Source organism: Microtus pennsylvanicus, chromosome 5 (assembly GCF_037038515.1).
Source record: "Microtus pennsylvanicus isolate mMicPen1 chromosome 5, mMicPen1.hap1, whole genome shotgun sequence".
NCBI lineage: Eukaryota > Metazoa > Chordata > Mammalia > Rodentia > Cricetidae > Microtus > Microtus pennsylvanicus.
In genome coordinates this window covers 86,296,854-86,324,720 of record NC_134583.1, presented here as the reverse complement: position 1 = coordinate 86,324,720, position 27,867 = coordinate 86,296,854, and the positions used below count along the sequence as shown (strand labels likewise).

Genomic DNA, 27,867 nt, shown 5'->3' with positions numbered 1-27,867 from the left:
TGATGGGAAACTACACTTGGAATCCCAGCTGCAGAGCTGGCTTGTCCTCTGCCCTTTGGGTGGGTCCTGCCTGATAAGGACAGCCAGTGATGGGAAGGAGGGAAGCTTGTTTCTCACCACCAGCCCGCAGCCTCCCCCAGGCCCTACAGGGAGCTGGTGGGAGAGTGGTGGGCGGTAAGTCCCTGCCCCTGTACCCAGCAGATACTGAGGGGCACGGAGGCACAGTTCTACAGCTATTTGGCACCTTCCACTTCCTGTGTGTTGTCACCCCCACCCTCCGTAAGATGCAGCTCCTCTTCTGTTGAGGAAGAGGCGCCCATGCCTTCCTGGAACAGGAGGGAGATGGCCCTACAGCCAGTATTTCTCACTGAAGCTTCCCATGGGTCTCCGCACCTGGCTGGTTCCTAGTGTGCCTCTGCCGGGGTTCTTATGTGCTGCCAGGAGGGAGGAAGGTGAGGAGAAGAAGCTCCTTGTGATGTACGAATGAGTCCACCCGGTAAATGAGCCAGGGTTGGGGCACAGAGCGGCCTGGCCACTTATGTAGTTTATATAATGTCCCTCGGCAGCCTGCTCTTATCGCTGTGCCTCGTCCTTGTTAGCTGGCCAGGTTTGTTGTGGATACTGAGACCTTCACCCCTAGAGCTAGATTCTCTAGTTCTGCCTCCCCCTCTCCCCCATAGCTGAGTGCTGTGTCAGCCCTTCCAGGGCCTTGTGCATGCTGGGCAATGTTCTCCCGCTGAGTCACTCCCTGGCCCCGCAGCTATAGTTTTCCCTGGAGGACTTGGGGCCTCCTTATCATTCCTGAGTGGCAGTGTCCTGTTCTGTGTGCTGTATGGGTACTTCCAGACTAATAGGGTCCAGCACGGCAAGATGAATGTAGCCATGTGGTCACTGAAACCCAGTTTCATGAGCCTGAACCCTCAAACTCTGGACCCTTCCTGTAGGCTCCAGATCTGGTAGCCACAGGACAGGAGGGTTCCTCTGCCTTCCAGTGGTATGTGTCATACTGAGGTAGTGAGACCTGCTCACTGGGCCATTTCCAGGCTCTAGGATGGGGGTGGACAGAAGGACAGAGCTTAACTGGCATAGCTGTCTGTCCAGGGATGGATTGGTGTCCCACACGGGGAAGGGCACAGTGCCATCTGTCACCAGGAGCCATGCCTTGTGCTAGGCTCTGCTTCTGCAGAGTGAGTGTGTCGTTGGCCCCAGGTAGAGCCTTCACTCCTGTCCTGGTGGCTGCTTCATGTGTAGCTGAGGTCAGACGCTCAGGGTGTTTGTAGGACCTGCCGAGTTGATGTGCTGGTTACACACTTCCGGAGCCTGAACCCCCTCAGCACCCTGTGCCTGTTTGGAGGGACCTGTCCCTACAGCCCTCCAAACTCCTTGTTCCCAGGCCTTCAGCTCTTTCTATGACATTCTCTGCTCTCAGGAATCGTGCTCAGTTAGCAGACCCCTGCCTGCCACCTTTCTAAGGGACTTTCCCACCTAAGGCGGTCATGTCACATGAGGTCCGTCTCTGGTTAGGTACCTGTGTGACTCAGAACCTCTGTAGCTATCCGGGCCCTCTTGAAGCACCCCCACAGATGCCGAGTGGCTTGATGGGGAGGGCCAGACCAGGTTTGGCTTCTGCCCAGTTAAGTCCTCATGGTGAAAGGGTTGGGCGACATAAGGTCTGCCAGGCACTGGTGGTTGTGACCGCATGCACTGTCTGTCGCCGGGTGCTTGAGGTTGTGACCGCATGCACTGTCTGTCGCCGGGTGCTTGAGGTTGTGACCGCATGCACTGTCTGTCGCCGGGTGCTTGAGGTTGTGACCGCATGCACTGTCTATCACCGGGTGCTTGAGGTTGTGACCGCATGCACTGTCTGTCGCCGGGTGCTTGAGGTTGTGACCGCATGCACTGTCTATCACCGGGTGCTTGAGGTTGTGACCGCATGCACTGTCTGTCGCCGGGTGCTTGAGGTTGTGACCGCATGCACTGTCTATCACCGGGTGCTTGCTTCCACTCTGGGATCTGGGTTCTGATTCTCAGTGTCGCCATTTTTGGAGATGGTCGCCTGGCTGTGTTTTCTCTCATCCTTAGTCTGTGGCATTGCTAGGCCCACACAGCCAGCAAGACCATAAGTAACCTTTGTGTCCCCGTATGGCTGGAGTTGGTCCAGGCTCCAGAGGACTGGAGACCTGGGCTCTGGCCTGCCAACCATGGGTGGTATGTGGTGGTCCAGGGAGCTGAGGGCACTGACCTCTCAGTCACGGGAGCCAGGCAGGGCATCCGGGTTGGACCAGAGTCCTGAGCAGTTTTCTGGCTGCTGTGGTTCCTGTTGTCCTCTGATTCTGTCCCAAGCTTCTGTGTGAGAGCAGCCCAGGAGGACCAGCAAGTCCTCACAAGGTCCCTTGGGAGCTGTCATGTATGAGTACGCGTGGGCCATTGTCCTGTGTTACCAGGTGCTAGAAAGAGGCTGCTGATAGACCTTTGACAGGTGCTGTGATGGAGAAGAGCAGGACAGTGGGCAGGCGATGGGAGGCATCAGGCCAGGATGCAGGAATGCTGCGAGCTGTCAGCTGTGGCCAGCAGGCCTCGGACGGCTGGAATGGTTGGCAGGGCTGCTCACTCCCTTCTCCAGGGTCTGGGATCCCTGGAAGGAAGGGATGCGTGGTCCTGGTTCAGTGGCTGGCTTCTTGTCTTCCAGTCCCTGCGCATACGCCGGTCACTCCGTCCCTTCTTCCTGCTCCAGAATTCCTCCATGATGAAGAAGACCCTGAAGTGCATACGGTGGTCACTGCCAGAAATGGCCAGGTGAGCACTGGGGCCGGAAGCTGCAAGCTCTGCCAGAGGGACCAGAGGGATCAGAGGGTAGGCCCGCTCCAATGTGGGTATGGTTGGGGCAGCCCTCTGGGTACTCCCAGCCCAGCATCCTGCAGGAGTCAGTGGGCAGCGTTTGGGGTCCTGGTCAGACCTGGTCAGACATTATAGACTCATACCTACCACACCCATTGCTAAGTTGAGCAGATGCCTCATTTCTTGTCTCTGGGGTCTCCCATTGGTTGGTTGCACCTGCATCTTTAGTTCAGCTGCCTCTTACACTCTTTGTGGCTGTGCTGACCTGGAAGCCCTGTAGCGCTTGGGTTCAGTGCTATGGAGCTTCAATTCCCGAGCCCTCTCCCAGTCCTCTTGGCTCATGCCAGAAAAAAATATTATCCATGCTCTTCCTTTGCTTCCAGTCCCTTCTTTGGTAGGGCACTGCCTGTCTGGCCCCAAAAGATAGAAGTGACCTCTGTCCTCTGTGTTCTGGTCCCTGGCTGGCATGACCCACGGGTTGTATCCTACCACAAACAGAGGATCCAGGGTAGGCCTGGCTTCCGGTCCCTGTCCCAGGGCTAAAAATACTCAGTGTCTCCAAGGAGAGGAGGGAGCACTGTGCTCATACCCGAGGACGTGGGCAGGATGGTGTCATGCCTCTTGGGATGTGTGGCCTGTGCCGTGCCAGGCTGAGCACCACCCTTCCTCCCAGTGTCGGGCTGCTGCTGACCATTCACCTGTGCCTCTTCACCATCATTGGGATGCTGCTGTTCACCATTGGTGAGAAGGTGAGTATGGCTTTGACTATAGGTGAGGCTCATAGGCCCTTGTCCTGCAAAGCCTGCCTGGTCTGGAGTAGCCGGGGTGACCAAGGGTGACAGACCAGGAAGTGGGTCATGACGCCTCTTGAGGGGCTGTCTCTGCATGTCCAAACTTCCCATCACTGAAGCCTTTGTCCACCCCTGCCCTCTGTGCTGGTGACCTTCTTCATGTCCCTGTATGACAGGCTCTCCACGGAGGGTGGCTTGAAGAGTCCTCTCTAGTCTGACTATGCCTCTACCAGGGCTGCCCTTCCTGGTGCCTGCTCCAAGCCCCAGCAATGCTTGGCTAAGTTCCTGGCCTCTGACTCTGGGCCCCTGCCCTGCCCAGCTGCAGTTGAGACTTTGACCCTAGCAACTTGATGCCATGGAGAGGTGTCTAGCTGTCTATCTGTGGGGACATCTGCCTTGGCTGCTCACCTGTGAGTTCTGTATGTCTTGCCTCACATCTAGCAAGGGTTATGTCCAGGCCAGGTCACTGTCCTCCAGCATGGTCCATCCTGCATTTCTGCATCTGTTGGGGGGTGGCTGGTGTGATCACAGCTGGTCACCTCGTGACATTGAAGTGATAGAATGGAGTTGTGCTGCCAGGGCAGGAGTAGGCAAGATAGTGCCTTCCAAACATGGGGTGCTGGGGTGGTCCCGTGTGTTCCTGCATGTTAGCGTCTCTGTACCTGTGTGCCTGTCATGGCTGTATGACTCTCTGGAAAACTCTTGTCTGTGGGCGATTCAGGATGTGTAGTGTGGGTGTGTCTAGAAGGTTTCCCAACCCTGTAACTTCTTATGACATCCGTGTCTTCCACCCTTAGTCATTTGTGGCGCGTGCAGGTCTGTGAGTCTGTTTGTGCCATTTGTATGCCTGCCTGCCTGCGTCCCATGTGTTGTGTGTCTGTTGACGTCTCTCTGTGGACATGTCTGTGAGTGTCTCTTTGTGTGTATGTGAGTATGCATGTCTGTGTCTGGGTGTGTCTCCATGTTTATTATGTATGTGTTTCTGTGTGTCTCTCTGTGTGTATATGGGTGTGTCTGTGTGCATATCTTGGGTATGTCTCCATGTATGTATATGGCTATGTCTCTATGTACAAGTCTGGATGTGTCTCCATGTCTGTGTCTTTGTGTAGTATGTCTCTTTTTTTTCAAATTTTTTTTAAAGATTTATTTATTTATCATGTATACAGTATTCTCAGTACTCTGCCTGCAGGCCAGAAGAGGGCACCAGATCTTATTACAGATGGTTGTGAGCCACCATGTGGTTGCTGGGAGTTGAACTCAGGACCTTTGGAAGAGCAAGTGGTGCTCTTAACCACTGAGCCATCTCTCCAGCCCTGTGTAGTGTGTCTCCATCTCTGTTTGTAAGTGTCTCCATGATGTGTCTAGCGAGTGCCTGGGTCTATGTATCATGCCTGTGGTGGACAGGGGCAGAGACTGGACTGCCTTCCACACCCCTGAGACCTGTGTGTGACTGTCATATGACTATGGTCACTGCTGTTTCTCAGAGCTCAGGCTAAGCAGGCAGGCAGTGTGGGGGCTGGCAGTGGCTAGAGCCTCAACCGCAAGGTGAATGTGGGGGCCTTTCCCGAAGAGTGCTATATCCAATGCTACCAGAAGATTCCTCCTACAGACTGGGTTTCTGCCCCGGGAAGGGGAAGCAGGCTGAGCAGGATGAGGGTTGTGTAATTGAGGGTGTCTTCCTGTCATGGTCATGACAAGCATCCCGTGGTCTTGACAATCATCCCATTCCCTGTCTTCTGTTGTAATGGGGAGGATGTGAGGACCGACCCATGCTGAGTTCCTTGTCCCTGGTTATCTCCAACCTTGCCAGCCTGGCCTAGGGAACAAGTTGAAAGCCTGCTGCATGTCCCCATGGCCCAGCCTGGTGTCTCCAGGCTTTAATAGCTAAGGACACAGTAGCTAACCTTGTCTGAGCCCGTCTGTAGGCGTTGTCTATAGCTGGCTCGCTTGATACCCACATCTTCCTCGCCACATGGTGCTAGATTTGGGGCATGTTTTCCCTAACATCAGTGCTGTCATTGTACCTCACGGGCTGTGTGCCCCATCAGGGCTGTGGCCATGTGTTGGCAGTGAGCTGGATAGGAACCAGGTCCGCATAGCCAGGGTGCTCCCTCTGCTGCTGCAGGCCCATGGCTCAGAAGAGCTTATGCAGCCTGTGGAAGGAGTAGATTTGTGGGGCTGCTGCAAGAGACCTGCTGGGAGAAGGGCCAGGCTGGGAGCTCCTGCCTTGGAGGTTTCTCATTCCCTTGTCCCCCAACCTTAGTTGCCTTGTCTGGAAACTGATGCAGGTGCTAGAACCTTCCTCAGCCAACATGAAGCCTTCCCTGAGCTCACTCAGTTAGGGGATTGCTTCAGGCCCTGGAGGGCTACTTCAGTCCTCTGATACTGTCCCTGGACATGTCCCTGGGAGATGGCTTATCCTCTGGATTCCTTAGCTGAGCAGTGTCTTTGAAGGTGTTTGCTGTCCTGTCCTGAACCCATACAGGGCTCCCTGGTCCTCCCTGTGCCCAGCAGGTCTCTCAGCCTTGTTGCTACTTGTGACATTCCTGTCCCCCACTTCTACTCATTTGTGGCATCTGTTACCACTGGTTGCTCATGGGTGGCAGTGCTATTTTGTAGATGAGACAAGTGGGTTCTATGGTTAATGCTTGTCCTGGAGCCTGTGTGGCAGAGAGACTGCATCAGGTGGCTACTTTCTGGACTGTTGGCGGAGCTGGCCTTTGGGTGGCAGGAGGAACTTTTCTTTGAAGTTGTTTTAGGAAAAAGTTGGTTCTGTGTGCATGAAGTCTGCTTCCTATATGTCACCGGCCCTGTTTGCATTGCCACCCATTTTCTGGCTGGAGTCTGCAGCTTGGTAGACACAAAGTAGCTCTAGGGGACAACCCCGAGTTGGGGAGTCTGTATTTGCTGCCCTCTGTGTCAGGGAGGACAGAGGCTGGGAGTCAGGCATGACTACCCCTGCTGACAGCCACAGCTGTGTGGATAAGGCCTCTGAGTGCTGTGAGTGACCAGGAGCAGTGAGTCTCTCCCAGGGGGTCCCACCCAGATCACTAGAGACACCCCACTACCTTGTGGCAGCTTCCTTAAGGCCACACTTTCCAGTCTGGGTCTTTGCTCATCCCGCCCCAGCTCTTCCTCACTGTACACACAGCTCAAGGAGGCTGACTGGTCCTTCATGTTGTTGCTTGGCTGCCAGGCTGCTTTGCTCAGCTAGGCTGGCTCAGGGTTTCCTTCTGGGTAGGCCATGGTGGTCAGAAGCCTGTGTGTGTGCCTTCAGGCCCTGAGCTCAAAGCCTGCTGGGAAGTGATGGGCAGATGCAGGTCAGGGGTGCTTACCCCTCTCCCACCCCGAACCTCTGTGTGGTCCTGGCTGTGGGTCTGAGGGGGAGCTGTGTCAGACTAGACCTCAGCGGGGGGACAGAGGTCCAGGTGGATCCCTCATCTCCTCTTAGGATGAAGCACAGAATGAGGAGAGGCTGACCTACTTCCAGAACCTTCCAGAGGCGCTAACCTCACTCCTGGTGCTACTGACTACTTCCAACAACCCAGATGGTGCGTGTGGAGTGTGGGAGCTGGGGCGGGGGACAGAGAGCCTGGCCTGGTGTGTGTGGAGTGTGGGAGCTGGGGCAGGGAACAGAGAGCCTGGCCTGGTGCGTGTGGAGTGTGGGAACTGGAAGGAGCAGAGGGGCAGAGAGCCTGGCCTGGGAGGACCAGTTGGGATGCTGAGTTATGGCGCCCGTCCTGAGTGTATGAGCGCTTTTCATTAGCATGGGGATATGATACTGGGGTCTCCCTCTACCTTTCCTCCCACCCCTTGTGTTCTTGGTCCCTTCCAATCCCTTCTTTCTCTTTTGGTTCCCTTTGTCTTTACTCTTTGGGGACACTGGAAGTGTGTGGCAGTATGTGGTGCGGTGGCCTTGGTCAGTGGTTCCTATTGTGGCCTCTCTGGGGCCTGGCCACACTTCCTCTCACCACCCAGGCCTGCTGTGAGCTGTGTGCCATGCAGGAGCACCAAGTGTGGGAGATCCCAGGTCTTACCTGGCCGTGGTTGGGTACTCTAGCGTGGTCTGTGCCTGGATGGGAAAGCTGCTGCCCGATATCTGCTGGTCTTATCCTGGTCTCTAGGAGACCTCCCCTGAGGGCAACCTGCAATTCCCACCCCAGAAGTGCTGTGCACCTGACCCTAAGCTGGTCTCTGTGAGGAGAGCTGTGTAGCTTGGGGTGTGGTCACAGTGAAGGGGTGAAAATCTATCCCGGAGGGTACCAGTAATGGAACATGAAGTCCTCAGTCCCTCTGGGAAGGCAAGATGATGCAGGATCAAGATGGAAGTGGGGCAGCTGCTGCAGTGTGTGCTTACCTCTGACTCTTCCTTTGTCTCAGTGATGATTCCTGCGTATACCCAGAACCGGGTCTCTGCCCTCTTTTTCATACTCTTCACCTTGATAGGTAAGTGCAGGTGGGTCTGCGTGAACACCAGGCGGGCACTCACCCATGCTCCTCGGCTTGCTTCTTCCTGGAACTTTGCCTCCGTCTGCTTGCACCCTATAACTTCCCCTCCCCCACACCCCTTGACTTTACTAAATTTAACCTGTTTTCTCTTATAGCTTTACCGCAGTTCATCCCCTAGACCTTCACCTTCACCTGACTTCTCAGTGTGTCCCTACCCTGTAATTCCACCTCAGCCTGTCCTGCCATGGCTTCACCTCAGCCTGTCCTGCCATACCCTCACCTCAGCCTGCTCCCTCAGCTTGCTCCCAACTTATCCTTCATCTCAGCTTGTCCAGCTGTGGCTCCATCTCTGCTTCCCACCCTGCTATCTTTACCTCACCGCGCCCCCCATATACTTCCCTGCTCTGTCCCGTCTCCTCAGCGTGGCCCTTCTGGATACCACAGACACATCCTTCATCCCAGTCTAGCCCACTCCTCTAGCTTCACCCCAGTTTCCCATCCTGCACCTGCGTATGCCCCCCTGCACCTGTAACTTAACTCAGTCTGTTCCCCACCCCAGCTCCATCTTAGCCTGCCCTCTCTGCTCTTCCCCCGATATGTGACTGTTGCTGCCCCTGTCTGTCTTGCTATCCATGACTAGGGATGCTTGGCCTTCCCCCCTTGGGTAGACACGGATGCAGGAGTCTGGGGTTGTGTGTGTCCCCTGTTATCAGGCAGAAGGGAACTCTGGGAATGTGACCGTGGTTGCTCATCTTGTGCTCCTGGCCACCATGTCCAGGCTGGCTGAGACCTTTGAGCCTGGGGACGGTTGTGGCGTAGCTGCTGCAGGCTCTGCCTCACTGGCCTCTGGTCAGGTGCTTGTTTTATTCTTTCACAGGAAGCTTGTTTCTGATGAACCTGCTGACGGCCATCATCTACAATCAGTTCCGTGGCTACCTGATGGTGAGCCACCCTGAGCCCTGCTGGGCTCTGCCAGCGCTGGCCCCAGAGGCCAAGGCAGGGTTGGGCCCTGAGTCACCTGACCCTGTGGGACGGGGAGCCGGCTTGTCATTGCTTGTGGACCAGCTCAGACACACTGTCTCTGCTATGGGCCATTTCACGAGCACAGGTATTGCCATGGCTACCCTGCCTTTTCATAACAAGAGGAAAACACCCATGGCGTGCAGGTCCTGGGGTCTGATCTGCACCCTAAATACACAGAAAGAAATGCACGTCTTGGAGGCTTCTCTAGTGAGCTGTGGTCAGCAGCCATCCCTGCCTTGCCTCTGCTCGGCCCTGTCCTTTGAGGACTGTCCCCTATAGTGGTGCCCAAGGAGTGAAGGGCTTGCTCCCTAGGCTCCCCCTTAGCCCACTCCCCAGGGCAGGGTGGACGAGGATAGAGATGTGTGTGGGAACTGCCAGAGCTAGGTGTTCAGAGCCATCCTCTTTACAGAAGTCTCTACAGACCTCGTTGTTCCGGCGGCGGCTGGGGGCCCGTGCAGCCTATGAAGTCCTTGCATCCACGGCAGGGCAGACTGGAGCCATCCCTGAGGCGTGAGTGCTGGGTGGGGTCCTCCTTCTGGGAAGGGGAGCTGGGTGCTCACTAGGGGTTTCCCGAGTAGCCCCTGCTGACTGGCGCCAGACTGGATAGTCCATTTGGAGCTGTGTAAACTGCCAAGCCGTCAGTGCTTCCGTTATCCTGTTTACTAAGGCAGGCACCCACACTGCCAGGTGGGCAGAGAAAGGAGACAGACAGCTCTGGTGTGTCACTGAGAAAGTTCTGGGCTTGACCGCTCAGTGGCAGCACAGCCTGCTGTCCCTCTTTTCCAGGGGCGTCTCCAGGGGATCTTGGGTGGGGCCTGTAGGACCCTTCAGCTCACCCCATGTTGGAAGCTCACCAAGTCTCCTTTGCATGCAGCAGGGTGGATTCATAGCCAAGTTCAGGCCGGAGAAACTGGTGCTGGACATGCTCACTGGGGTGGGGTTTCTTTGCCGCAGAGTTGGGGTAAATCCTGAGGACTTTCTGCGAGTACTTCAGAAAACCCAGCTGCCCAAAATCTTCAAAGAGGCCATCATGCAGGTTGCTGCTCCTCCTGGGTCTGCCCCAGCTCTTGTTGGGTGGGTCGTCAGCCCAGTGCTCACCGCCCACGGGTCGGGAGGGGCCCAGGCATTGGGCATTGCTCTCCCATTGCCAGTGGCAGACCTGGCTTTTCTTCTGCAGAAGGTGCGTTCCTATGACGGCCGCCCGATGCTGGCTGATGAATTCCAGAAACTCTTCGATGAGGTTGACAAGGGTGTGATCAAAGAGGTAACTAGGTCTGGCCTGTGCCACCTGTCCAGTCTGGGCTAGTGGGGTTCCATTTCCCATGGTTTCTAATGACCCCTGCCAGGACTTGCCTGCCCTGGGGTCCCTGGGTTGGCAGTGGGAATCCTTTGGCTCTTGACAATTTGGGCTGAATTTGTTGGCTGGAGACATTTATCATTTGGGGAAGTGGCCTGGGCAAGCCTGACCAGAGGAACATTCCACAGCATTCTTCTGTCAGAAACAAAGTCCTTTGGCCATTCCTCTGGGAGGTCTAAATGCTAACCCTTTCCAAGGCCTTTGCCTCTCACTCTGGACGCTTGTGTACTGTCCCTTGGGAGTCTTAGCTTCCACTTCAGCCCCAGTCAGAAGGCAAGAATGTCTGTACGTGCCAGTGTGGGTTTCTGGGGTGAGCAGCCTTGCTGGGCATAGCTCAGGTACCCAGGCAGGCAGAGGGACTACTCTCCCTGCCAGTCCTCCCTGAGAGGACCAGGGCAGGTCTCGGGCTGGACAGGCTAAAGTGGGGTCAGATGTGTCCTGCTGCTCGAAGCCTTGGCAGTTCCAGGGCTGTGTGACCTGGCTGCTCAGCCTGCCTTAGGACACACGTTAGCCACAGCAACGGACATTTAATACCTTACGGAGACATTCCAGGCCCAGTACCTCTCAAGGCCTCTCCATGTGGCTGGCCCATGGTGGCTTCAGGTGGTCATCCCTGTGTGTGTCCCCAAATCATCTTCTTACAAGGACATAGTCATGTGGAATAAAACCCTCCCCACACCCTACCTTCCCACGGTCAGTCACCCCAGAGAGGCAGTATCTACAAATGTATCACATTCTCTAGGAGTAGGGCTGGGCTTGGGTGGAGAATTCTGTGGCGCATGAAGGATCAGCCTGTCTGTCCACTGCCCTGGGAGGGTTGTTGGCTTATGTGACCTGGTCGCCATCACGGTGGTTGTCCTCAGGCCTCCCCAGGCCTTCAGGAGGCATGCACTTGTTGCTGATGTCCTTGGGGGTGTTGCTTCTGCCCCCACCTTGGGACACAGGAGTCTGGTGAAGGTGACGTATCATCAGGGAGCACTGTGCATGGACTCTGCCATCAGCCCTCTGCTTGGACCAGGTGGGCACTGAGGTGTCAGAGGTCCCCTCGATTTGGGGCGTGTGAAACAAATGCTGTTGGATGCAGACTTGCAGTGATTAGAGCCTGGGAGGCTCAGGTGGTGGTTCCCCGCCTGGATAGGAGGTCTGCTGCCTCAGGAGGCTGCCGTGAGAATCCATACAGGCTGGGTTTGCTGTCCTTCAATCTAGGTACAGTCAGACCTGGCAAGAGCGCCATCTCCATCTAGGTTCTGTTTCTTAGTCTTGCCTGGTGCCTGTTGGGCTGCCCCTTCTCTTAATGCTGGGGCTTGCCAAACTCTGGGGAGCATAGCAGCTGTCAAACTTGACTCCTCTCTCCCGCTGCCAGGGTATTTTGGCATCCTGTCGCAGTGCTGCCGAGGAAAGACACACAGACTGTGTCTGGCAATCGAGGCTCAGTAGAGCAGGCTCAAGCTGGGGACAGCCTAGCACTTGAGCCGTATCCCTCCTCTGGCCCCTTTCCCGGCTGCTTTCTGGATTCTTTGAAATGGAGTCTTCCTGTGTAGCCATAGCTGTCCTTGAACTTACTATGTAGCCCAGGCTGGTCTCGAACTCACAGAAACTCACTGTCTTTGCTCAAGAATGCTGAGTGGAGTTAAAGCAATGCATGACTGCTCAGCTTTCCCAGTGACTTACCTGCTCTGTGGCCCATGCTGTTACTGGTGGTCCAAGATTTGAAGACTAGGATTGGGTCTTGAGATGTGTGCTCAAATCTGGAAGTTTTGAGAGCCTTGGGTCCTTACCCTTATAGTATGTCCCTCTTCCCTCCAAAACTGAGTGAGTGAGTTCAGTTATTTGGGGATTGCTAACTTTAGGGGCAGCCCCTTTTGAGAGGTGCCCTGCTGTAGGCTGGGCTGCTGCAGCTTGCGTGATCTGCTTACCTGTCAGCAGAGGGCTGGGTGCATGCTGGTGGCTGCTGGCGCTGTGCAGCTTCCAAAAAGTCCTTCAGTGAGTGTAGTCACCACTGTAGATGTGAAAGACTAGAAAACCCCCTCTCTTCCCTCCCCAGAGGCAGCCGCTGTCACGTGGGCACTGGTTGGTTCAGCTCTCAGGAGTGTATGGCTATGTTCTGCTAAGTTTGAACATGATGGAGATGCTGAACCTCTCTCAGCAAGGTGTCAGTGTGCTTCCAGTCAGGCAGAAACCACAGGGGAGCGAGCGTAAACAAGGCCCCATCCCTAAGAGGAAGTCTCAGAGGTGATGAAAGACCTGGGTAGAGAAGGAAGAGCCCCGGGGCTGAGGGACAGTGCCCGAGCAAGGATGACCTTAAAAGGGGACCTTCCCCGGCCGGACTCAGGCCTCCCTGGAGAAGTGTAGCTCATACCTGTAGAAAGAAGGTGGCCCAGAGCTCTTTGGGGAAGGTTTCCAGACATCGGTGGAGAATGTGGCTGAGATTCCTGTGCAGAAGATGATGCGGATCTCTGGGGAGCAGACCTCTGGCCTGCCTGAGCCAGTGCCGCTCTGCGGGCCATTGGCAAAGTGAGAGCATCTGCATTGGGAGCTGCGGGGGCCACGCTATCTGCCGCAGAGGCCAGGGTGTGCAGAGCGCTAAAGGGCCTCTGGGCAGCCAGCCCCTGCACACCAGCTCACTTGTCAGCAGGTCAGGCTGAAGCTCTAGGTGCCGGGACTACATGTCTGCAGAGTCACCATGTGTCCTGATGCCACACCACTGCATGATACCTGAAGCTGCAGGGGCTGCGCATTGCTGTCTTCTCCTGCGCTGTCTGTTGAGAGCCACCCCGTGCCTGCTGTAGGTAGGGATGCTGGCAGGCTCTGTAGTCACAGTGGAGCTGGTGCTGACAGTGAACCAGAGCTGAGAAGTAGCAGCTGCTTTGAGGACCCTTCCCAGAGGAGTCATTCTGTTCAGCACAGTGTGTTGACATCTTTCTGTGTACAGTGCCATGTGCAGTTGTAGGCATGCTTGTCCCTGATACGGAGTTCATCAAGTTTGAGATCTTTCCGTGCAAACCACTCTTGGTGATGAACTCTCTTTCCTGCACCCCGCTGGCAGCCTTAACTATTCTTCACTTGGAGCTGTCACCTGAAACGTGGCCTTTGCTAGTCACTGAAGAAGTCAGTGGTTCTGTTTCATCATAGAAACTTATGGTGTGTGTGAGGTGTTATTTCTACCCCTGGGTGTAGGTGTTCTCCCAAATAAACACACTGAGGCTTACATTAGTTACAAATGCTTGGCCAATAACTCAGGCTTGTTACTAGCTCTTGTATTTAAATTAACCCATATTTCTTATCTACACTCTGCCATGTGGCTTGGTACCTTTTCTCAGTACTGCACGCCCAGCTTGCTTTTCCCTGCGTCTGCTGGCAACTCCTCTGATTCTGCCCTTCTTCATCTGAACATCCTTGGTTTGGTTGTCCCGCCTATACTTCCTGCCTGGCTACCAGCCAGTCAGTTCTTTGTTAACCAATGAGAGTCATACATACTCACAGTGTACAGAGGATTATCCCATGGTACCTGGGGGGAAGCAGGAGCATCCTCTCTGCCTCCTTAGGGTGGACGGGCGCATATCAGACCGCTCCCATGGTTTGCTGCGTCAGTCTGCTGCGCCACCTCCCACTCTTTCCCTGTACCTGTGCCAGGGGTGCCACAGGAAGTCATGGACCTCAGAAAACACTGGTCTTGTGAGGCCGCCCTCCACTGCTGTCCACTCTGGACGGCCACAGTGCCCCTGGGTTGTCGTTCTGTTGTCCTAGCACTTGGCGAGCCAGCTTTAGGAATGTCTCACAAAGTACTGCCCATTCGATATGCCTTTGCAGTTTTGGTTATTTGTTTATTTATTCAGTTATTTTTGTTTTTCAAGACAGTGTTTTCAAGACAGCCAGTAGCCCTGGCTGTGCTGTAACTTGCTCTGTAGACCAGGTTGGCCTCGAACTTGGAGCTCAGAGATCCGCCAGCCTCTGCCTCCCAAGTGCTGGGATCAAAGGTGTGTGCCACCACTGCCTGGTGCAATTTTAATTTTTACTGTATTTTATATATGTTTTGTGTGATGTATGGGCGTACACGCATGCCACAGTGCATGTGTGGGTCAGAGGACCACTTACTGGAAGCTGTTCTTTTCCCACATGGGTCCTAGGGGTAGAGCTCAGCTCATCAGGCTCAGTAACAAGGCCTTTTTGTGCATGAGGGGTTTGTCTACATGTATGTGTATATACCTCTTGTGTGCTTGGTCCCTGCGGAGGTCAGAAGAGGTCACTGGATCACCTGGAACTGGAGTATAGATGACTGTGAAGTACCATGGTGGTGATGGGAACTGAGCCTGGATCCTCTGCAAGAGCAGCTAGTGTTCTTAACTGCTGAGCCATCTCTCTAGCTCCCAAGCGTGCATCTCGTTTTTTAAAACTATTTTATTTATTTTATGTATATGGGTGTTTTGTCTGCATGCATATCTGTGCACCGTATGCGTGCTGGTGCATCCAGAGGCCAGAAGAGGGTGTTGTATCTCCTAAGACTAGAATTATAGATAGTTGTAAGCCACCAAGTGTGTACTGGGAATTGAACTTGGGTCCTCTGGAGAAGCAGCCTGTCCCCTTAACCACTAAGTCATCTTTCCAGTGCCCCCTCCCCCTGCAAGCATACATTTCAAATGACTCATGTGTCATGGTTACATACAGGGCGTTAGACATTTAGGTCATTTCGCTATATAAGACCACTGCTATAAAGGTCACTGTGATAAGGCTCTCGTGTGTTTGGGATTACTTCTGAAGCTACATGGGTCAGAGCAGGAGGTAAGGCAGGAGGATGTCTCCTGCCTCACCACAGCTCTGAGAGTGTGGCTTCCCTTTGTAGCACCCGCCAAAGCCCCAGTACCAGTCTCCGTTTCTGCAGAGCGTCCAGTTCATCTTCAGTCACCGCTACTTCGACTACCTGGGGAACGTCATTGCTCTGGGAAACCTCCTGTCTATCTGTGTGAGTGGGGCTTACCCTGTGGTGGTGTGGGAGGCCCTCTCCTGCAGCCAGCCTTCCCCTGTGCCCGCCTCCCCGCTAACACTGTGACTGGCCACAGTGATAAGCCATCCTCCTCTGTGGCTCTGCAGGTATTCCTGGTGCTGGACTCAGACCTGCTGCCTGGGGAACGTGATGACTTTGTCCTGGAGGTGAGTTTAAGGGTGTCTGCTGGCCTGTGGAACTGTCAGCTCTGCCAGGGGCAGAGCAGTGAGGAGGAGGAACAGGGCGGAGACAGAGTGGCTGAGTCCAAAGCAGAGATCCCTTATGGGGGTGGAGGCTCTGGTTAGATGGGCAGAGTGTCTGGGTGGGGACTCCCATGGGCCCCTGCTTAGAGGGGTGGGAAACCGAGGGTCCTGGGTCTTGTAGAGAGAAGAGACCAGCTAGGCTGCAGTGCCTACTGGGTCCTATGGACTGTGTGGCTTCAGGCTTTGGGCCTTGCCTCCAAGAATTAACCGTGATCTCTTCTGATGTTGAAAGGGTCTGTCAAATCCCTTGGGAATTGAAGCATTCCACTTGGAACTTTAAACAGAAGCCTATTGTTTATGTTAGATTCTGTTTGTGGCTGTGTGGAGGCTGTCTCACAGTTCAGAATGAACAGAACTGTGTACACCTGGGGAGTGAGCCTCCCCTTGGTCTGTCCTGTGTGTGTGGGGGAGTCTATATGACTCCCTTTAGAGGAAGAGTTGCTTGTGTTTCCTTCCTGGTGGAGGCCATCTTCCTTGATGAGTTCTCACCCCAAGCTCTCTGTCCTGTTGGGGAGAAACTTCTGCAAGCTCAGGTTCCCCAGGCAAGAGCTGGCCTAGAATGTTCCCTTTCATTGCCCATTGGTTGGGGAGGTGTGGGCCAGGTGCAGATCTACATTCCTGGGGTGTCTGTGGACCTCAGAAATAGGACAAAACAAGAAGCAGAAATGCCAGCGATGCCCTAAGCACGAGGGACGGGGTCCCGGAAGGGCAGCAGCGGAGGTGGGGGGGAATGCTGTGGCCACAGGCTTTGATGTCCTAGGATCAGCTCTGGGATGCAGCAGTAAGGCTGGTGCTGGGTTCTTCTGCCTCTTCAGATTTTTGACTACGTCTTCATCTTGTACTACGTGCTGGAGCTACTTTTCAAGGTGTTCGCGCTGGGCCTGCGGGGCTACTTGTCCTACTGTAGCAACGTGTTTGATGGCATCCTCACCATTGTCCTCCTGGTAAAGTCCGTGCAAGCTGGGGTACCTCTCCTGGCAGCTGCGTGAGCCTGGCTGGCAGCTTTTACTGGGCCCTTTGGGTTTATAGTGTAGTATAGATAGATATATCAGATAGTATTTTGGACTTCCCAGGAGAAAGTGGGGCTCCTGGTTTGAGGGATCTAGGGTGAAGTGCGCGATTGGATGCAGGAACTTTGATCCCATTGTGTGTGAGTGCTACAGGGGCTGGACTACCACTTCTCATCCTGAGGGAGGTCCAGCAGGACCCAGCGCTATCGGCAGCTAATGCAGCCCCTGGCGCAGCCCTCCAGTGCCACTGATTCACAGTGCAGCCTGTAAAGTGAGTGTCAGGGGTCTCAGCTACCCAGGATGCCCTCGAAAATCCATGAACTTTCTCTTTTTTTTTAAAAAAAAATATTTCTTATTGTTTGTTTACTTTATTTTATGTGCACTGGTGTGAAGGTGTCAGATCCCCTGGAACTGGATCTTCAGACAGTTGTGAGCTGCCATGTGGGTGCTGGTAATTGAACCCGGGTCCTCTGGAAGAGCAGTCAGTGCTCTTAACCGTTGAGCCGTCTCTCCAGCCCCTCCATGAACTTTCTTTTTCCCACTTTCTGGGAGTGAGGGGCTCACACTTGGTGTGGGTATTAACAGCAGTGACCTCAAGTGACATTTCGAGAACCAGTGGCCCCTGAGGACATGCATAGAGAGACTTACTTGAGCCAGGAAATTTGGTCCATCTATGACTAAGTGGCTTCTGAAGTCCTGACTGAGTGTTCTGGCTGGCAGAAGTCTGACATCTGGATGTATGGGGACAGGCCTGAGCTCTCGAGTTCCACTGCATGCTCAGGAGATGCACTGAAGTCTTGGGATTCTGTTGCACGCTGCCTGGGATGGCACTGCTGGAGGTGCCACCTGGGTTGGCACTGCTGGACGAAGCCCCCTTCTCTCTGTGGTTTAGGTTTTGGAGATTTCTACTCTGGCTGTATACCGATTGCCACACTCAGGATGGTATGTGATTGCAGAGAACCTGGGGATACCACCTGAGCAGTGACCTGTCTCACTGCATCCTGGTGACAGATTCCAGTACCACACAGAGCCCCTGGACACTGGCATGTGCCATTTTACCATAGAGTTCTTGGACTGTGGGCTGAGTCTGCCCTGAGTGGGGGACATGCAGAGACGGACACCGCTCCTCGTTCAGGCAGTCCCCTTTGCAGTGGCTTGCTGGACAGTGGTGTTCCCTTGTAAGGTATTCTAACAAGTGGCCATGTCCCTTCTTCCCTGCCATCCAGCATGGAAAATGTGGCTCAACTCAGGTCTAGGGAGTCTGGGGTCAAAGACGGATTGGTCTGGGTCCCTTGGCTGTAGTGTGGGAAGATCCCCTTGCTAGTACCTGCCCAGCATGTGACCTTGGCTCATCCCTGTGCTCTGAGTGTCTGTTTATTTTTTGTAAAAGGGTGTCCCTGCCTTCCTGAGGTGTTAGGACATTGTTTGAGCCCACTGAGACCCATTCTTACTCTACTGACAGACTTCTGGGTAGGGTCCGAGGACTTTTGGCATAGCCAATGGGTGCTAGGCTTATACCGGTGCCTTGGTGGGTGAGGCTGCCCTGTGCCGAGGATGGCACATTAGATTGCTATGAGAGGCTCCTATGAGTCAAGACTTGGCTAGCATAGGCCTGTGGCCACTTCTGTCTACTTTGGATCCCTGCCCTGCCTTGACTTAGACAGTAACACAGTTGGGAGAAACTTCTTAGGGCTGGGGGTTCAGCATAGACCTGCAGAATTGCCTCTGGGGTGTCTGCTGGGATAGCTTGGAGATGGGCAGGGACAGTCCACCCATGTTGCCAGGCAGGAGCCGTGAGAGAGCAGCAATCCTGTTTCTGATGTGAGCCAAGCCCTCCTCAAGCTTTGTCCCATCACCTTGGGAGTTGTGAGGGTGACATTTGGGGCAAGAATGGCTTCAGAGAAGCCATGGGGACACCGGAGTCCAGTGGCAACCACAGAGTTGGGTCAGGACTAGATCATAGGATAGGAGGTTGTGCCAGAAGTCATAGGCCCAGATGGGACAGGGTCAGTGATGGGACAGAGCCAAAGGTCAGATAATAGGTTGAGGTTGGGACAAGCTTCCTGTTAGTCCTTTCGGAACTGAGCTTGGCAGATCTGGGACCTGGGGCATTGAATACCATCTCTGCCTTCATGCTATGGGGTTGCTCTGGGAGATGTGACCATGGCTGTCACTGCTAGGAGGTGTGACCGTGGCTGTGACTATGCTGGGAGGTGTGACCGTGGCTGTGACTGTGCTGGGAGGTGTGACCGTGGCTGTGGCTGTGCTAGGAGGTGTGACCGTGGCTGTGACTGTTCTAGGAGGTGTGACTGTGGCTGTGGCTGTGCTGGGAGGTGTGACCGTGGCTGTGGCTGTGCTGGGAGGTATGACCATGGCTGTGACTTTGCTAGGAGGTGTGACCGTGGCTGTGCTGGGAGGTATGACCTTGGCTGTGACTGTTCTAGGAGGTGTGACCGTGGCTGTGACTGTTCTAGGAGGTGTGACCGTGGCTGTGGCTGTGCTAGGAGGTGTGACCGTGGCTGTGACTGTTCTAGGAGGTGTGACCGTGGCTGTGACTGTTCTAGGAGGTGTGACCATGGCTGTGACTTTGCTAGGAGGTGTGACCGTGGCTGTGACTGTGCTGGGAGGTGTGACCGTGGCTGTGGCTGTGCTAGGAGGTGTGACCGTGGCTGTGACTGTTCTAGGAGGTGTGACCGTGGCTGTGGCTGTGCTAGAGGTGTGACCATGGCTGTGACTGTTCTAGGAGGTGTGACCGTGGCTGTGACTGTTAGGAGGTGTGACCGTGGCTGTGACTGTTCTAGGAGGTGTGACCGTGGCTGTGACTGTTAGGAGGTGTGACCGTGGCTGTGACTGTTCTAGGAGGTGTGACCGTGGCTGTGACTGTTAGGAGGTGTGACCGTGGCTGTGACTGTTCTAGGAGGTGTGACCGTGGCTGTGGCTGTGCTGGGAGGTGTGACTGTGGCTGTGGCTGTGCTAGGAGGTGTGACCGTGGCTGTGACTGTTCTAGGAGGTGTGACCGTGGCTGTGACTGTTCTAGGAGGTGTGACTGTGGCTGTGGCTGTGCTGGGAGGTGTGACCGTGGCTGTGACTGTTAGGAGGTGTGACCGTGGCTGTGACTGTTCTAGGAGGTGTGACCGTGGCTGTGGCTGTTCTAGGAGGTGTGACCGTGGCTGTGACTGTGCTAGGAGGTGTGACCGTGGCTGTGGCTGTGCTGGGAGGTGTGACTGTGGCTGTGGCTGTTAGGAGGTGTAGCTGTGGCTGTGACTGTTAGGAGGTGTAGCTGTGGCTGTGACTGTTAGGAGGTGTGACCGTGGCTGTGACTGTTCTAGGAGGTGTGACTGTGGCTGTGCTAGGAGGTGTGACCGTGGCTGTGACTGTTCTAGGAGGTGTGACTGTGGCTGTGGCTGTGCTGGGAGGTGTGACCGTGGCTGTGGCTGTTCTAGGAGGTGTGACCGTGGCTGTGGCTGTAGCAGTGCTGGGAGGTGTGGATGTGGTTGTGGCTGTGCTAAGTATGGCTGTAGTTACCATGTGGCTGTGGCTTTGGCTACCTGGGCACTAGGTGTGAGAAGGGTATGGCCAGGCTCAGTCTCCCACCTCCTGGGAGCTTTTTCTGTCTAGTGTCCATACAGTTACTGTTGCTGTCTGTTCGCCCCTGCTACCTAGCTGCTCCGTTCCCCTGGACCTCCTAACATGGCTCCTGTGTCTTCCTAGGAAGCCCAAGCAGTATGGCCCACTGTCGCTGTGGGACATGACACGGCTGGTGAACACACTGATTGTGTTCCGTTTCCTACGCATCATCCTGAATGTGAAGGTATGTTCACGCGCTCGCGTGTGTGTGCGCTTGCGCACACACACACACACACACACACACAGAGTGATCTGGGGCAGGGGCAGTCATCACCAGGGAACACACCTTCAAGCCCCCTTAGCATTCTTGAGCTGCTGGGGTGGGGTCACTGGATCAAGAGCTCATACTTCCATTTCTTTTAGCTTCTGGATCACAGAGATGCAAATCATGTCTCACTGGGCGGGCAGGCAGAGGGTGGTCACAGGGTCTGGATGTGGCTCTAAAAGGGACCTGTGACTCAGCACCCACAGGAGGCTGGGCATATTTGGGGGATATGTGAGCTTGTGTGTGAGTGTGGGTGTGAACGTGTATGGGTATGTAGGGTTTCTTTTGTGGTGGATGTGTACAGGATGTATGTAGTGTGGGCATCTAAGGGAGTATGATGTATGTAGGAGTGTAGGTGGCCTTGAGGTGGTGTCCAAGTGTGTGTGGATCGCTATGGGGTAGCTTGCTGGTCCCCCCTGCTCTCCTAATCAGGGCGATGGTGTGTGTTGTGGAGTGCACTGTTGTCTCCGGGGCAGGAAGAGTTAGACTAAACCCTCTTCCTACCCACAGCCAATGGCCATAGTAACCAGCACCATCCTAGGCCTGATCCAGAACCTGAGGGCATTTGGTGGGATCCTGGTGGTAAGTCCTGGCTGGGTTGGCTCTGTGGAGTCTAAGTGGCATGTGTCTGGCTTGGCTTCGCTCTGGTGAAGTTCACAGCAGTGCCAGGATGCCAGACTTGGTCCCTTCCTTCCAAAGAGGACCTGGGGTTACTATCCCCACTCTGTTCCAGGGTCCTGTGGTAACTGCCCAGTCCCTCATGACTCCTGGGTCTTGCACCACAGTGAGAAACAGTGAGAAAATCACAAATGGCCTATTCAGGGCCCACACAGCCCCCATAGGCCCAAGCTTGAGATTTTGAAAGATGCTCTTTGTAGACATATTTCAGGGCTTGTAGCCATGTGTGCCAGGCAGAAGCCGAGATGTTCCTGGGCCTTGGCTGAGGCCAGATGGCCTGGTCTGTCCTCTCTGATAGCAGGCCTACAACTGTGGAACTTGAGAAGCACCTAGATCTCCTGGAGAGCTAGCCTGGTGCTTCCGATCTCCCCGGCTTCCATCTTTAGGACAGGGTCATCTGTGTGCTCCCCTGACTCCCCTCCTTTGGCTATACTGACAGCAGCTTCTCCTCCAGGTGGTATATTACGTGTTCGCCATCATTGGGATCAACCTATTCCGAGGTGTCATTGTGCCTCCAGGCAACAGCAGGTAAGGGACTGACTGTGCCTGAGGCCATTAGCCTATGGGCACCTCTTTGGGCCTTTTCCTTAAACATCTCTTGTAGGTGTCCTGTCCTGGGTCTCCTGAGGGTCCCCTTCATGAGGGTCTAGGCTATGACGGTGCTGCGGTGGGACTGGGGGTAGAGTGCCATCCTCAGAACCTGGAGTCTAAGATTGTAGGGATGGGGGCCTCTTGGATCATGTCATATACTCTCCCTGTGTGGCTGGAAAGTAGCATCTTCCTTTGCCTTTCCCCTGGGACTAATTAGTCCATGCTGGACTGAAGAGTGGGCCAGTGCTTGGCTGAGCAGGCCCCTGGCTACAGCTCCTAACCAAGGGACATTGTGTCTCCAGCCTGGTGCCTAACAACAGCTCAGCCCCGTGTGGAAGCTTCGAGCAGCTAGGTTACTGGCCCAACAACTTTGATGACTTTGCTGTGAGTCCTCTGCCTTGTTCCCCCGGTCCAGCTCACCTGGAACACCCCTCTGCCTTGCCCGTTCCCTGGGTTCCTCCTGTGCCTTGTCCTGGGCCCTCCTGGACCCTACCTCTGCCGCCCCACAGGCTGCTCTGATCACGCTGTGGAACGTGATGGTGGTGAACAATTGGCAGGTACTCCTGGACGCCTATCGGCGCTACTCAGGCCCGTAAGTCTGTCTGCCCCAGTGCTGGCTCTGAGTTGGGCAGACTGTGGAGGGAACTAGTCCCTGACCTTAGAAGGCTGGCCAAGCCTTGTCCTGGCAGGCTTCAGCCTTCATCCACACTACACTGGGAGACAGCCAGAGTCCTGGGCTCATGCACTCTAGGGGTGCAAGTGTGAGAGAAATAAATGGTGTATATTATTGCCTGGGGTTTCTGGGGATTTCCATGGGGTGGAGTCCTAGGGGAACAGCGAGGTAACTCATTTAGCTCATAGCTTGGAGAACTTTGACCAGCTCAGCAGAGCAGCCTGGGTTTAAATCTAACTTTTACCTCATGCTAGGCTTCTCTGGTGTCTCTGGCACCTCCAAGTCCTGGCGTTATGGGTACATTACTACACTCTACACTGGAGTTAGCAGCAGGGTGTGATGAGGCCATTACTGATGTGCGTTGGAAGCTGTTTGACTTTCTGTAATGATCTCACCCCACTCAAAATGAGTCCTGGCCTCCTTGTCCTTTACAGGTGGTCAACGGTGTATTTTGTGCTATGGTGGTTGGTGTCCTCTGTCATCTGGGTCAACCTGTTTCTGGCTCTGCTTCTGGAGGTACCGGATATCTCTGTCCAGGCCTGAGATTGCCTACTGAGCTGTCTAGCGTCTTGGTGGGTGGGTCCCACTACTGACCAAGACTACAGGCGGAAGGGAACCTGGCTGGGGGCCTCTGAGCTGCTTATCCTGGCTTATCTGTCTTAGGGTGCCTATCGCTACAGCGAAATATCAAAAAACAAGTTGGGGAGGAAAGGGTTTATTTGACTTAGACTTTCAAATCACTGTTCATCACTGAAGAAATTCTGGATAGGAACTCAAACAGGGCACGGATTCTGGAGGCAGGAGCTGATGCAGAGGCCATGGAGGGTGCTGCTTAGTGGCTTGCTCAGCCTGTTTTCTTATAGAACCCAGGACCACCAATCCAGGGATGGTACCACCCACAATGGGCTGGGCCCTCCCCCAGTGATCACTAAATGAGAAAATGGCTTACAGCTGGATCTCATGGAGGCGTTCCCTCAGCTGATGACTCCAGCTTGTGTCAAATTGACACACAAAACTAGCAAGTACAAGGTCTTGGGGTTCTCAGGACCCCAAGCTGTTTTGAGGATGGAGTCGGGCATCTTGTTATTTCACTGGTGTGGATCTCATAGGCTCTGCATCCAGGTGTCCAGGGTGAGCTGCTCCCTACAGAGACTGTACTGTGACTCTAGATTGGGCAATGGGGTTCTGGCTCCAAAGCTGGTGCCATACTTATATCTTTCTTCTTGCTCCAGAACTTTCTCCACAGATGGGACCCTCAAAGTCATAATCAGCTCCTTGTTGGTACCCGGCAGACCACCTATCAGATGTCTGTGGAGCTCATGTTCAGGTGTGGGCCTTGGGAGTGTGCCTCCAGGCATGGAGCTGACAGGGCAGGGGTGGGGGGGCTTCCACTGAGTCCCCTGGGCTGCCGCTGAGCCTCCATCCAGTCCCCTGGGCTGCCGCTGAGCCTCCATCCAGTCCCCTGGGCTGCCGCTGAGCCTCCATCCAGTCCCCTGGGCTGCCGCTGAACTGGCAAGAGATGCTCACAGCTTAATACAACTGTGGACACTTGTGCTTCCACCAGGGACGTGGACTCTGCTCTACTTGGGGTCTAGCATGTAGCAGGGACCATCTACCCTCCCGTGTCTTATAGCTTCATATTGATGCCATGGGACACAGCCAGGTGGCCTGAAGGAGCCACACCTTCTCCTTATGTGACATCATGGAGGTTGTCCTCTGCTTGCATAGGACATCTGTCATGGGCTCCATGTCCTTTCACCAGCGTTGGCTATGTGCCAGCTGTAGTCACGCCAGTGGGTGTGAGAAGGACTCTCGAAGGTTCCAGGCTTTCACTTAACTCTTTTTGGGGCAGGGTAGAGCCCAGGCTGTGTACATGGTACTTTCTCCATTGAACCCTTCTTAGCCTCCTCTCGTGTGCTCATCACTGCACACAAAGGTTTTAACATCTGCATCTCCCTGAGGCAGGACCTATAGGCTGATGTCCCCCTGCCCTGCCACAGACTGTTTTGAAAGTACCTCCTGGTTGGGGACTGAATCCTGGGTACTCGTAGACTATGCCTGCTGGCTTGGCTTGCAGCCTCTGAGAGACCCAGGCACATCTCTCTCTGAAGCTTTTGTGTGATTGTCCCTACTCTGCAGGGACATCCTAGAAGAACCCAAGGAGGAGGAACTGATGGAGAAGCTGCACAAGCACCCTCACTTGCAGCTGTACAGGTGACATCAGAACGGCCTCCCAGCCAGGGTGGCAGGACAGAGATGCTGGCCTACGGCCCATGCTGTGGAGGCAGCAGCTGGTAGAGACCAAGCAAGAAAAGACGGTGCCTGGGGCAGACCACTTGGGGACGGACGTGGGTGCAGTCTGTGGCCTTGGCAGGCCGTGGTCGGCACTGCAGGGCAGCCTCCCTCCAGTTGCTGCTCTCCCAAGCTGCTCTGGTGAGACTTACTAAGCAAAGAGAGTGATTTTTGCAGGGACCTCAAAGCCCAGGAAGTGAGAAGGCCTCAGCTCCCCTTGTCCCCCACAGGCTATCTGTGTCTTCAGCGTTGGTGGCCTCTGTGAACCCAAGCCTGCAGAGGGCCTGTGGGGGGTAACTGGCAGGTCTTTGGGGCCTCAGGGTGGTTTCACACGTCAAGAATGTCACCGTTTCGTTTCACAGTGTCTGTGAATGCCAATCATTTTCTGTTTTGTAAAGAATGAGTTTGTTCTTACTCTGTACTTGCTTCTCTCTGTCCCGGGGCTGTTGGGTAGGCTTGCTTAGCTTGTGGACCACACGAGCATCAGGTTGTGAGGCGTGATCTCTTACCTGTGTGAGACGTACCTGTTAGTGCACAAGTCTAAGCCAGAGGTGGTTCTGTTTTGTGTGTCCTCAGAGTTTGTGGCAGAGGTAGCTGGGGTAGGAAGGTAGGGGAATTCATTAACTCAGGGCACTAGACTGGCCTTTGGTTTTCTCATTTCAGATGCCAACTCTGGGGGTTGGTGGTAGAGTTTTTTAGGATCTTTCAGGCGACAGGCTGGCTCCAAGTGATGTCTGCCATGGGCAATGATAAGGAATCTGGGGCTTGGGTACTACTCTTTTGGGGCTGTGAGCCTCTGGATTTTCCCATGGTCTGGGAGAGGAATCTGCGGGAAGTGTAATTGAGGAATCTTCAAAAAAGTCAGGAAAGCACAGTGCTCAGGCGGTGAGTGCTGGAGAGAGGTGCTGGCTCCCTGCAGGAGGTTCAGGGTACCCTAGCTCAGGGGTGACTTGGGAATCCTGGTTCTTTTCCTGACATCGTCATTGTGGGGCCTTTGGAACTCCTGAAGACAGTCTGAGACCTGCCCCTCCCAGGAGGCTGGATTGGAAAACATACCCAATTATCCTGAGCTGGACCAGATGGGCCACATGTGGCAGTAGTGTCTCTGTTCCTGACCTTGACTCTTAAGCCTTGGGTGCCACCTGCTGGAGAGATGGACTCCCCAGAGGCTGCTCCTTGGTTTTCCCGGCCAGCACCTCAGAGTAAGCCTGGTCTGGTGCCTGCTGGGTGGATGGCAGTGCCCTGGTTCTGCTTCTGCTGTCCAGTGCTGCCCAGTCCACTCCGTACCACCACCCTTGCTTTTGTGCAGAAATCTACCCTGCAGGCCATTTTAATCGGGCAGAGCTGGGTGCTGGGAGATGATTTCCACTCAGACTGCCCTGCCTGCAGTAAGGGTAGCTGAGATGACATCGCTGGAGTGTGTGCAGAGGGACTGGAGGAACCCCAGCGATATTCTGTGGGCCTCCTCGGCTCACTGTCCTGTCCAAAGAGAAGGTGGGAGTGGGGGGTGACTGAGGCCGAAGAGCCTGGCACTAGGGTCTGAGTCCCACTAGGGGCCTTTTGTCCCTATGGCCAGGGTATCCTGGGGTCAGCAGGAGGCACGAGAGGCTGAGCCTGTCAGGGCAACAGTGAGCATGGTGGGGTAGAGTGGGCACCCTTGGCCTGAACCCTGAGTTTGGAATGCCCACATATCTGTAGTGCACTGGGGTGAGTTGTCACACATGTCTAGTGCACACTGGGAGACAATGAGGGGACCTGAGGACACGTGGAGACCACATCCACCTGGGTGACTAGGTCCAGCTAGTGCTTGCGACCTGAACACTGAGACATTTTCATTTTCTACACTGGATATCTTGGGCAGTAGCTGATCCCAGGGGCTCCTGCAAGTCCTTGGCACCCAATCCCAGGTCATGTTGTAAGCACTGCCAGGACTTGTGTGACTGTGTGGCTCTGCCTCCCTGGTTTTTGCGGACCCTCTAGGCTATACCTGGGACCTCACTAGGTCCTTGGAAGAGCAGCCAGCGCTCTTTACTGCTGAGCCTTCTCTCCAGCCTAGCACTTCCAGGGTCAGCCCTACACAAGGAATCTTCTGGTTTCTTCTTTCTCCCAATGGTTGCTACCCTCCTTAATGTGTGTCTCTGAGCATTTTCAAAAACAGTTAAGCAGTGAACACTTGCTACTGGTTCCTGTCACTGCCCACTGCCTACCCCCTCCCTTGCAGAGCTACCCCAAGTGTCATCCTGGGGGTCACATCAGCCTCTAAAGGTGGCCTTGGGAACCTTTGTCTCCATCAACAGTTCTCAACTTGTGTTTCATGACCCCCAAAGGGGTCACATATCACACATCCTGCATACCAGATATTTACATTACGATTCATAACAGCAGAATTATGGTTATGAAGTAGCAATAAAATAATTTTATGGCGGGGGAGTCACCACGACATGAGGAACTGTAAACCACTGCTCCAGATCTTTGCTGTGTGGCTAGAAACGCCAGCACTATTACAGGGAGGTTTCAGCTGCTTTGTTGCCATGGGATCACGTGCGTTTCTAAATTCTGACCAGATGGGCAAGGTGGCACACACCTTTAATCCCAGTATTCAGGAGGCAGAGGCGGGTGATCTCTGAGCTGCCATCCTGGTCTACATAGGACAGCCAGGGCTACATAGAGCAATTCTGTGAAGCAAAACAAACCCCACCTTGGGAGAAGACGCTAGCCTTCTCTGTCTTATCTTTTCATTATTATCATTACTGTTGTTGTTAATTGACACAGGGCAGTCCTCCGCTCTCAGCACCCCCCTTGCTGAGACACCGTGTGAGCCTCCATTCCTGTTGGGATTTTTCACCTCAGCACCCCCCTTGCTGAGACACTGTGAGCCCTGGTCTGAGTCTCCAGAGAGCTGCTGGTAGTTCGGCCTGTCTGTGTTAACAGTGCAGTTGGCCTCTGTGACTGGGTGCTCTGCCCTGGCTTTAGCTCACGGTCACAAATATTTGAAGGCTGACTATGCCCAGGTCTTGCTGCTGCCCCAC

General features: G+C 54.5%; 1 protein-coding gene across 1 annotated transcript in view; it reads left to right on the top strand.

Annotated features, from left to right (window-relative positions):
- Window positions 1–25,252, top strand: part of Tpcn2 (two pore segment channel 2) — a 32,227-nt gene extending 6,975 nt beyond the window's left edge. Inside the window, exons 6-25 of the mRNA XM_075972937.1 lie at window positions 2,690–2,796; window positions 3,512–3,587; window positions 7,081–7,180; window positions 8,010–8,075; window positions 8,956–9,020; window positions 9,511–9,611; window positions 10,056–10,137; window positions 10,279–10,365; window positions 15,299–15,418; window positions 15,547–15,606; window positions 16,518–16,646; window positions 17,605–17,654; window positions 20,424–20,523; window positions 21,115–21,186; window positions 21,737–21,810; window positions 22,176–22,257; window positions 22,383–22,465; window positions 22,981–23,062; window positions 23,779–23,873; window positions 24,686–25,252. Coding sequence (XP_075829052.1) covers window positions 2,690–2,796; window positions 3,512–3,587; window positions 7,081–7,180; window positions 8,010–8,075; window positions 8,956–9,020; window positions 9,511–9,611; window positions 10,056–10,137; window positions 10,279–10,365; window positions 15,299–15,418; window positions 15,547–15,606; window positions 16,518–16,646; window positions 17,605–17,654; window positions 20,424–20,523; window positions 21,115–21,186; window positions 21,737–21,810; window positions 22,176–22,257; window positions 22,383–22,465; window positions 22,981–23,062; window positions 23,779–23,873; window positions 24,686–24,764 — 1,710 coding nt within the window. The 3' untranslated portion in view covers window positions 24,765–25,252. The remainder of the gene's footprint in view (window positions 1–2,689; window positions 2,797–3,511; window positions 3,588–7,080; window positions 7,181–8,009; window positions 8,076–8,955; window positions 9,021–9,510; window positions 9,612–10,055; window positions 10,138–10,278; window positions 10,366–15,298; window positions 15,419–15,546; window positions 15,607–16,517; window positions 16,647–17,604; window positions 17,655–20,423; window positions 20,524–21,114; window positions 21,187–21,736; window positions 21,811–22,175; window positions 22,258–22,382; window positions 22,466–22,980; window positions 23,063–23,778; window positions 23,874–24,685) is intronic.
- Window positions 25,253–27,867: the final 2,615 nt, after the last annotated feature.